General features: G+C 36.5%; 1 protein-coding gene across 1 annotated transcript in view; it reads left to right on the forward strand.

Moving 5' to 3' along the window:
- LOC117409290 (alpha-mannosidase 2) overlaps positions 1-9,934 on the forward strand; it is a 116,794-nt gene extending 106,860 nt beyond the window's left edge. The window contains exons 21-22 of the mRNA XM_058991670.1: positions 3,817-3,927; positions 4,605-9,934. Coding sequence (XP_058847653.1) covers positions 3,817-3,927; positions 4,605-4,757 — 264 coding nt within the window. The 3' untranslated portion in view covers positions 4,758-9,934. The remainder of the gene's footprint in view (positions 1-3,816; positions 3,928-4,604) is intronic.
- Positions 9,935-11,588: the final 1,654 nt, after the last annotated feature.

Consider the following 11,588-nt stretch of genomic DNA (forward strand, 5'->3'; position numbering starts at 1 on the left):
GGATGTCAAGTGAGACAGAGATTGTGTACCCACCTAGGGCCTTTGCGATGAAACCGTTTATTAAACTTTTATAAGAAATTTACAAATGACAGACATACTACTATGTCCTGAAGTCTATCTGTCTTTGAATGTGTCCTGTAACACGTACTGTACATGATAGGACACATTCAAGGAAAGATACAAGGGAAGAGTGTATTAATGTGTGTGTGTGTGTATATATATATATATATATACAGTGCCTTGCGAAAGTATTCGGCCCCCTTGAACTTTGCGACCTTTTGCCACATTTCAGGCTTCAAACATAAAGATATGAAACTGTAATTTTTTGTGAAGAATCAACAACAAGTGGGACACAATCATGAAGTGGAACGAAATTTATTGGATATTTCAAACTTTTTTAACAAATAAAAAACTGAAAAATTGGGCGTGCAAAATTATTCAGCCCCCTTAAGTTAATACTTTGTAGCGCCACCTTTTGCTGCGATTACAGCTGTAAGTCGCTTGGGGTATGTCTCTATCAGTTTTGCACATCGAGAGACTGACATTTTTGCCCATTCCTCCTTGCAAAACAGCTCGAGCTCAGTGAGGTTGGATGGAGAGCATTTGTGAACAGCAGTTTTCAGTTCTTTCCACAGATTCTCGATTGGATTCAGGTCTGGACTTTGACTTGGCCATTCTAACACCTGGATATGTTTATTTGTGAACCATTCCATTGTAGATTTTGCTTTATGTTTTGGATCATTGTCTTGTTGGAAGACAAATCTCCATCCCAGTCTCAGGTCTTTTGCAGACTCCATCAGGTTTTCTTCCAGAATGGTCCTGTATTTGGCTCCATCCATCTTCCCATCAATTTTAACCATCTTCCCTGTCCCTGCTGAAGAAAAGCAGGCCCAAACCATGATGCTGCCACCACCATGTTTGACAGTGGGGATGGTGTGTTCAGGGTGATGAGCTGTGTTGCTTTTACACCAAACATAACGTTTTGCATTGTTGCCAAAAAGTTCGATTTTGGTTTCATCTGACCAGAGCACCTTCTTCCACATGTTTGGTGTGTCTCCCAGGTGGCTTGTGGCAAACTGTAAACGACACTTTTTATGGATATCTTTAAGAAATGGCTTTCTTCTTGCCACTCTTCCATAAAGGCCAGATTTGTGCAGTATACGACTGATTGTTGTCCTATGGACAGAGTCTCCCACCTCAGCTGTAGATCTCTGCAGTTCATCCAGAGTGATCATGGGCCTCTTGGCTGCATCTCTGATCAGTCTTCTCCTTGTATGAGCTGAAAGTTTAGAGGGACGGCCAGGTCTTGGTAGATTTGCAGTGGTCTGATACTCCTTCCATTTCAATATTATCGCTTGCACAGTGCTCCTTGGGATGTTTAAAGCTTGGGAAATCTTTTTGTATCCAAATCCGGCTTTAAACTTCTCCACAACAGTATCTCGGACCTGCCTGGTGTGTTCCTTGTTCTTCATGATGCTCTCTGCGCTTTAAACGGACCTCTGAGACTATCACAGTGCAGGTGCATTTATACGGAGACTTGATTACACACAGGTGGATTCTATTTATCATCATTAGTCATTTAGGTCAACATTGGATCATTCAGAGATCCTCACTGAACTTCTGGAGAGAGTTTGCTGCACTGAAAGTAAAGGGGCTGAATAATTTTGCACGCCCAATTTTTCAGTTTTTTATTTGTTAAAAAAGTTTGAAATATCCAATAAATTTCGTTCCACTTCATGATTGTGTCCCACTTGTTGTTGATTCTTCACAAAAAATTACAGTTTCATATCTTTATGTTTGAAGCCTGAAATGTGGCAAAAGGTCGCAAAGTTCAAGGGGGCCGAATACTTTCGCAAGGCACTGTATATATACTTGAAACATTCATAAACAGTTTTTTATATAAACTGTATTTTAATTTTAGACAATGGAGTCACTCTTATATCCCAAAAGGGTAACAAAATGGAGCTTTTTATTTTAATTGTCTGTGAAAAGACGCTTGCGTGGGGTCTTGAGTGTAAAACAATAGAGAAGCCCCTTTGTTCGGACACCAGTCCATTCATTTTCATTAATACATTGTAATTGGATTCATTTAATTAATAATGTCTTTCAATTAAAAGTTGAAATATTAAGAAGAACAATTCTGCATCTCAGTTAAAACCACAGTGACCTTAAATATTCATAATGTGATTTCACATGCATTTGTTATGCAGATAAATGTGAGATAATTCCAGGCGATATTCAGAATATATGCTGATACCAAACACTGGCTTTGTCATATTTAGTATTTTCTCTCTGTGTGTCTCTTTTTTTATTATTTATTTATTTTACCCCCAAAGGAAATCAGTCTTCAGCTGCATAAAATTAAAATAATGTTTTATTAATCTCTTGTGCTGCATTAGTTTAAGGTGCACAATATGAAAATGAAAGTAAGTTTGGATTGCAGAATTAGTTTTCCATGAATGAATGTCATCTCAATGACAAAATTAGAATGTGTCTAGGAAATCTTTAATACAGACAAGTAGCAGGGTTCTGAAAAATATAGTGTTACACGTCCCCACGTGTTGCTACAACTGCTTAAATAACTTATCTGTAATTTTTCTTTTCATTCTTAACATCCTGACAACCTTTTACACTTAAACTTTAAAGTCTATTTCAAATCTCTTTTCAAAATGTCTGCTCTAGTGCACTGATAGTGTAAAGATTATTGCCCACATTGTCAAAGAGCACAGCAATAACGATCCATGATGTGGTACGGAACAGAAAAGCCAGAGCACTTATGTTTCTTTTTTGTTTTTTTCAATCGCTCTTCCTGTAGTTATTTAGAGGACAGATCTCAAACCCCAGTGCACTAGAGCAGAGATTTTGAAAAGAGCTTTGAAACAGACTTTAAAGTGTAAAAAGTTGTCAGGATGTTGTCAATGAAAATAAAAATGACAGGTACGTTATTTAAACAGTTGTACCAACATGTGGGGACGTGTAACGCTATATTTTTCGGAATCCCGCTACTTACTCTTTAAGCAAAACTTTATTTTGAAATATGATGCTACGGTGTTGTAAAGTCATAAAACATGCCAAAATCAAGCTAATTATAGCAGGGAATTAATAATATGCATGGCTGCTTGATGGATTTTTTTTTTTTTTTTTTGTTTACCACTGAAGTATTTTTTAGACGAGCGAGACCAAAAGTCAGTCGACTGGGTTCTGATGATTGGGTTCTGAAGAATGTGTTGGAAATGGCGGCTGAATGAAGCAACCCTACTATACTATATATCCCTACTGAGGACATCTCTTGTTGTTATTAATTTATTCTGACCCCCATCCCAACAAAGCTATTATTTACAAAAGACATTAGTTTGGAGTGACTTTAATGCTGCAGTCTTTTTTGTTAATTTGAAATATCAAAACCATTTATTCTACACAATATCTGGGATGTTAATTTATTAAACTCCAGATATTTAATTGGATAAATGCCATTAGACCAAATCCATTTCATCATTATAATGTTATATTTCAGTGTTCTTTTGTCGTTTATTTTCTATCACACTTAAATCTGGAAGTTGACAGCACACCAGATGCGTTGGCTTACTCATGCATACAGCAGAAAGATGACAGCTATAAACAATTCTACTTTGAAGGTCAGCTGTCTCCCTACAGTAGTGGTAGCTTTAATTCAAAATATTGTATTCTCTTGTAATTATAGAGCTGTGTGCAAGTTAGAAAAAGATGTGTACACGTACACACAATACTTTCATATATTCATTTCATTTGTCCTTAAGTAAGCTGTGAAATCAGGTCTTGGCATTATTTTCCCTGCAGGAGGGAGTGGGTCCATCAGATGAAGCAGCCTTTATTCTACACAGGAAAGGATTTGACTGCAGCTTCTCCTCAAAAAACACCGGGTTACTGTGTTCTACAACACGCGGCAAGGTAATCTAGATTATTATTGTATTTTAAAAGGTGGTGTAGAAAACCAGTATTTTTTTTTTACCTTTTATTTTTTAAAGGAAAATATTTTGTAATTTGTAAAACTCCAGTAATGGAGAAGAGACTGGAGGCGATGCAGTAGATTAGTGCACTGCCAACTTAATCCACAAGTCAAAGGAGTTTGGTAGCAATACCCTAACCTAGGACAGCAGTCGGCATCAAGGAGTGAGGCCCAGGAGTGGTTTCTGAATTTTTTTAAGATGTAATACAAGAAATGAAAGAACAATAAAAGAAAAGAAAAAAATGTGTAAGGTCAGAAATAAAACTATAAAGCCACACCACCTGTCTGTATCAGGGTTAAAATGACTTCTCAGTGAGAAGCATCAGACATTATTTCCCTTTGTTCAAATTGACTACAATGGGAGTTCAGATACAAAGAGAATGTTTGAGAGCAGAAGCGAACCTACAGTATGTGGTCTTGCTTCATATGCGTGGCTTTGACATAATTGTAAATAAATACCTGTAAAAGCTTAAAGGGACTTTTATTATAGAATATATTGTATTTTGTCATTTTGAAATCCATTCAGGTAAATGTAAGGAACAATGGATTCAATAATGTAGAAGAATGCATGTTTTATGACAGTGTTTTTTTGTATTATTTAAATCTTTTTGTTATACAGATTCCAGTTAACAAGCTTTTTAATGAGATGAAGGTGCAGCGCATCACCCCGGTGTCTTTATCTTTAATGCACACGCCTCAAGGAAGCCAGAACAAGAGTGAGATCCAACTTAATCCCATGGAGATCAGTACATTCCGGATACAACTGAGATGAGCCCGACCCAAGAGGAAATACAGAGCAGACTTTGAAATACTGTGAAGATTCTTTACATTTTTTTAATACGTGTTTCTACCGGCTTACCAATGGATCTTAAAGCCATGAATACAGTTCTTTTAAACATATGAATAACTGTGGATGATGGGGTTTTAAAAAAAAAAAAAAAAAAAAAAAAAAGTTTAAATGTAAGCAACGAGTCACACATTGAGTCTCGGGTTGAGTGTTATCCCATGGGATTCTGGTTAACCTGCTTACAAAATACACATATAGTTCTCGCTGTGATGGATAACTTATTTTACGTTTCAGGAGACTTGCTTGGGATAGTGCTCACCTTTTTTTTTAATGTTTCAGTGACAATATAATTCATTTAGTTTAGTCGTGTAGAATGTTGTACACAATCAAGAGGATAATCTTAAACCTAGGAGGTGGGAATCAGCTGACTAGTGCTATAATAGATATTATTATTGGGCTGTACCCAGACGTGTGTGTCACAGCTTGATCCTGAAGGACATGTGCAACAGTCCTACTTATTGAATCAATACCCTATTGGAACTGGGAACAACCAGAGTGAAAATATTGCAGAATTCATTATTTTGGTTGCCAGAATTGTGATGATGGATTTTTTTTTTCCAAATTCCAAAGTTGCCAGTTAATGTTAAAATGTGCCTTAAGTTTTTTATTATAGAATACATCTTTTACATATTGTTCTTACTATCTTGTCTTTGTATGTAGTGTCCCTATGTATTGTTTGTAGTGAAGTGTCCGTATCTGTCTTAACAGTATAGATACCATGGAAATGAAGACAAGTGACTGGCAAAAGAAGCCTGTCCTGTTTGTTCTGTTTCATTCTTGTGACCTTTGAATGTACGGCGCTTATGTAATTGGATGTCATCAAGCAGCAGTTGAATTGAGATTTACTTTTCACATGTGGTTTGCCAAGAAAAAAATAGTTAAAAAATACTGCAGTAAAATATATTGCATATGTCGTTTTGTAAGGGTGAACATGAGAGAATGTGACTGGATGTGTTTTTATAATTATTTTGTCAAACACAAATGTGATTTTGTAATGCAGTGGGATAAAGATGTGTTCTACACATGATTGTATTCCCTGCATACAAGCATTGTTTACAGGTTACAGTTAATCCCTTCAATTAAGAAACACCCTAATGACCAAGACCAAACCATTGGTTCAATTACAAATCATTCCTTGCTTCCTGATTTTATAGTGAATTACAAAATTCCATTCAATAACCCCCCCACCCCCTCAGAAAATGTGACCAATAAAGAATAATCAAAATATACAGAAATAAGAAAACTGTATAGTAAGTGGTTTCACTGAACTTTTGAAGATTATTGTATTGAAGATGGATAATTTGTACGGTAACAATGATATTTGAACATTAATCAATATCAATACCTATTCTGTAAATCTGTGCAGTGACATATATGTTTAATAGTTCATTCGGCAAAGCAGCCTTTATGCCTTGCATTGCTTCATCAAGGAACTCATTGTTTATTTGTTTAAATATGCACATTATAAAACAAGGTGCAGTGTAAGTAGACTTGCATCATTTGGAGCCTTGATGTGTTAAGAAATAATTCACATACCACTACTACAAAGCCTACTGCACTGAACTCTGAGACCAATATCATTATCTTCTGCCTTACTTGTGGCTGATTTATTACGTATATCAGTGCTCGATGCCATTCACATACTACAGTCAGCACTCACATATCCAACCCTATAAAATGTTGACTTCAGTGACAGTTAAACACGTGTGACGCATATCTGATTATTTCATTTTGGCCCGTTCCAACCCTTGTGCGTTTTTCAGGGAACACAAAAAAGATACAATATCAAAAATACATAGCTGAAAGGACTGTGTTTTAAAATAAGTAGGCTTCCATTAGATGTACTTTATTGGTTTTGTTGGTACAGTACTATATTTTCAACAGGAGTAGCATTTTAATTCAGAATAATATGATTCTGAAAATATCACTTGCCAAAACTAAAGAGACAACACCTTAACTGTAATACAGTACATACTTTTAAATCCATATGTATTGTAGCAGTATGTAAAATTTCCCATTAAAGACCTAACAGCAAAATGAAATCTAAATGTTATCCACGCACAGAACTGCGTAAAAAACATAAAAGGCAATGCAATTTAGCAAAACCAAAAGATTTTAAAAAAATCCAGAATTAAAACAGTATCTAAAGTCAGTATTCAAATTGCAGAATATAGTGCTCAATGAGGCCCTAATGTCACAGTTCACTTGCAAATGAAAATGTACAAAAGCAACAAAAGATCACAGATAAATTAAAAAAAAATACATCACAGTATCTAAAACTGTTAATGATTAACTGTTACATTACCCTAGCTTGACTTGTTCACTTTGTTTTGGCTGCATTTTCGTCAGGTGAAACTGGAGGAAGTGCTGTGTAACTGCACAATACAAGACAGACTGATTTGGCATTAGAGAGAAATAAAAAAACGTGGGCTGTGACGGATATTCAGATAAATTGTAACATTGAAGAGGTGGGCTTTGTATCAGAAAACTGGTGACGGAGTCGGAAATCGCGTGTGACGGGCAAGTGCATTAATTTGTTACATATATATATGGGGATTGATTTTATCTTTATACAAGGGCAGTATTTGGGTAACGGATATCGAAGTGCTGATTGTATTTATACAAATGTGTCTTCTTGGTTGTAATGAATAGATTAATCTTGAAAAAAAACTAAGTCACATGTTTGACTGTTTGAGTCTTAAATGTGTTTAACCTGTTAATACCTGAGATATGTACAGCTATGGTCAAAAGTTTTGCATCACCCTAGAATTATCTAACATGATTTCCAAAAAGATGTCTTGACATGTGTTCCTCAATTACAAGTAAATCAAAAGGTGACAATTAGAAGTGGTCACGACTAGATTTAAGCTATATAAGCATGATTTTTACATAGATTTTGTAACCAGAGTAAGCCATGGGGAAGAGCCATACCTTGGAAACACGCTCAGCCATCATTGCACTTCATAAGGACGGTTCTTGCAGTCGTCAGATTGCCAACAGAGATTATGCCAGCCAAAGTACAGTATCTAGGCTCATCCAAAAATATCAGAAAACTGGAAGCTATAAAGCTGCCCCCAGGTCTGGAAACCCAAAAGACATCACTGCTCGCCAGGATCGCCACCTATGCCGCTCAAGTTTGAGAGATAGGAAGGCCAGTAGTGTCCACTTACTGCAGCAATGGCAAGAAGTTGGAGTGAAGGCGTCTCTTGGAGAATGGTCTGGTGTAAGGGAGGCCTGCTATGAAGCCCCTTCTGAGCAAGAAAAACATCAGAGATCGACTGAACTTTTGTCGCATACAAAGACTGGGCCAAAGTCATTTTCTGTGAGTCCCCCCTTCAGTTGTTTTAGTAACGGAGGTGGATTAAGAGTTTGAAGGCTCAAAAGAAAAACGATATAAGCTGCATCGAGGAATCTAAAGGATAACTTGACCCTTCAGTGCCTCATTTGAGTCCATGCCTGAGATGATTAAGGAAGTCTTAAAACATTGGAATTCACTACAAATACCAAGTACTACTATTATGGTTTTTGGTAGACTTTTGCAATATCGTTTCGTAGTTTCTTTGATGACATGATGTTAAATAAAATACCTAAATTATGTTCATATCTTTTTTTTTTTTTTTTTTTAATTATGTCTCAATCCTAAAATTCTAGGAATGCAAAACGTTTGGCTATAGCTGTAATCCTGTTAACCTGGCCACAGTGGCGGCTCCTGACTAATAAGTGGGGAGGCTGAACAACAAAACCTGCTTTTATTGCTTATATATAAGGTTCGAAAATGAATGGAACAGACGCTAGAGGCGAAGCAAAACCCAACGTGATGCACGGCTATCACTGATCAGTATGGTATTGCACTGCCATTAATTTTAAAGTGAAATACTTTTTTTTACTTTTACAAAATTACACGTAGGCTTAGCCTCCATAGCCTCTTATGACGAGTCACCACACCAGAATTATTATTTATTTTTTAATGTAGTTTGCATTAACTTTTATCATTGGAAATGTTTTAAGGTTTAGTGTATGTAAATATATTTAACTATGAGTTGAGCCTTTTTGACATGTAATAAAGGCAATACATTTGTGTAAAACAGACATTTAAGGGTTAATCAGACCCAAATGTGTATTCTTCTTTGAAAATTATATCATGATGTCATTACTTTGCATGTTACTTTTCTACAGTATGTTTTGTTGCTAGTAGTAGATGCCAAAGTTCAGTCAGCCAGCCTGTACCAGGTTGCTCAATTGCATTCATTCCGCTGGCTGCATTCAGCAGAATGCCATCAAACATAAAACAGCCACACTGCAAAAACAGATATATTTTAGGGCTACTGATTTTCCGGGAGTGCAGAATCTTGTCTGGAATTACAGAATTACGCAATAGGAACGAAATTGCACTTAAAGCGCATAATTATTTATGTGTATAGTCGTATTCTCTTTGGAAGTATGAGCTGTGTGCCTTTAAAGTGAAAAGGGAAAATGCCAGAATGGGTGTATTTGTTAAACAGTATGCGCTATTCTGCAGAACAGAAAATCTGCTGCCCTACTGTCAGTCATCGCTGTCCCTGTAGTGCTGTTATTTGAACACCATAGCTTCATAAGAGGATACATACCATTTGTTTTCTTTTAATAGCTGTCAAGAATCCAAAAATATCTTGTAACTGAAGTTATTGTCAGGTTAAGAGTTCACTGCTTGCATGCACGTTCTGTTCTTCATAGGTGCCGCACATTACACTGTGCCAATCTAACAACCTTCAGAAATGTATACATCTTTTCTTTTTGTGTTTTTTCATTTATTAATCCTGATTTTCTCTGAATAAAATAATAAATATATATATCTTTTTTTTTTAATTATGTCTCAATCCTAAAATTCCAGTGCATTTGTCAGCTATTTAAAGAGTTTATTTTTTACCTTTTTTGAAATGCCTTTTATTGTCTCAGAGCTCTGTGATTTTATTGACGATTTTGCAATTCTTAGTTTGAAAGGGTGTTTGCTTGCCTTTCAGTTAAAGTTGCTGTTAAAAGTTTCATATTTTTCTTTTGAGATTTTTGTATCTTTTGGTGAAATGTAATATAAGGGGATAAACAATAAAAATGTATTATTCTAATATTGTCTTAACTTATTGCCTTCTTTAGTATGTTGCGTCTCTTGAAAACTCCAGATATCCAGCTGTGATAACAGGTTTTTTCATAAGATGTATGCATACAAGGTATTTCTTCTCCAGCTATATATAACCACGGAGAATATCTAGTGTCTGCTGACAATACAGAACGAATGGAGGTAGGACACGTTTTGCACATTAACGGAAACCATTCTCTCTATTTACACTAAGAATGACAATCATGGTTAGATAGTGTGGATGGGTAGAAGTGTCATGGGTTACATTAATAAATAATCACCCCCATGTTCAGATGCATGCAGATGGTTTTAATAAGCAAATTAGGAACAAAACAACTGAGTGGGACAAAAATGGTTTTATGAAGTTGTGACTGCCAATACTGGCATGACATTCAATGTGGTGCCAGTCATGGCAAATTAAATATCAATAGGTCTAGCCTCTTAACTGGAGCACAGTTTTCACTGACCGAGAGCGTCTCTCCCACAGTGTAAGGCTACAACTGGAAGCAGACCACATGTGAGTGTGAACACCCCATGGGGTAGTAGAAGCTTATGGGGAGGAAAGCTACCATCACTGTATACATGCAATTACATATTTCTAATTGCAGGGCAAGACTGAAGAAGTTCAAAAGTTTTTGTTAATACATAAAGACTACAATGCAACAGAATAACATGTATTGTTGTTCTATTATTTGACATGGAATAAATACATAAAAGAAATGTCTGCTGGGTTGGAATACCAGTCACCTGCATTGTAATTAAGCCCCCTACCACTAGAACAAACAGCTTATCAAAATGCAGACCCCTGCTCTCTCTAAACATGATGTGACTGAAACATAATAGCGTGCTCAGAAAGCATACACTTGTAATGATGAATTTGGTATTTTAACAAGGAAGGAAGAAAAGGTCAACCAATAGAATATCTCAAAGAATATATACTAATATGTACGTTTTACATCAATAGCTCATTGGGCACATACATAATGTTATTTACATTTTAAATAGTGAGCAGAAAGGTTTGTTGATTGTTTAAGTAGTATTGTTCCTTGGGATAACAATATACTGACCCCAAGTCATGTGATTTCATAAAAACGCCAGGTGCTCAGTGTTTGGTATTTGAGTTGAATTAAAATGGCCAAAATGAGTTGATTAAGAATCTGTATAAATAGCCATTCGAAAAGACATGATTTTAATTAATGCAAGAACAGCGAAAGATACGACCATGCCCCACTTGAGTAATCACCTGGTTGCTATCGGCATGGTTGAAGGTGGCCTGTCTGATAAAAGTTGCCCGGAGAATAAGATGTTCTGCTTCAACAATCAGCAGACTAGTCCAGAGAAACCAGGAAACTGGCTCTGTGAGGGACAGGCCATGTCCTGGAAGGCAGAGGGTCACCACACCGGCCCAGGACCATCACATCCGACTGATCCACCTGTGTAATCGTTTTCAGATTGCAGTGGCTACAGCACGAGAAATTCCAGGAAGAAACAACCTGCGCATCAGCAGAATGACTATAGCTCGCCATCTGCATGAAAATGATTTGCATGATGGGAGGCCGTTCAGGGAAAACATGTTGACAGCTGAGAAGTGAAATCTGGTCTTGGGCTGTGGAAAAGGTGGCAACCCTAAATTGGACACTCTA

This window comes from Acipenser ruthenus, chromosome 2 (assembly GCF_902713425.1).
Source record: "Acipenser ruthenus chromosome 2, fAciRut3.2 maternal haplotype, whole genome shotgun sequence".
NCBI lineage: Eukaryota > Metazoa > Chordata > Actinopteri > Acipenseriformes > Acipenseridae > Acipenser > Acipenser ruthenus.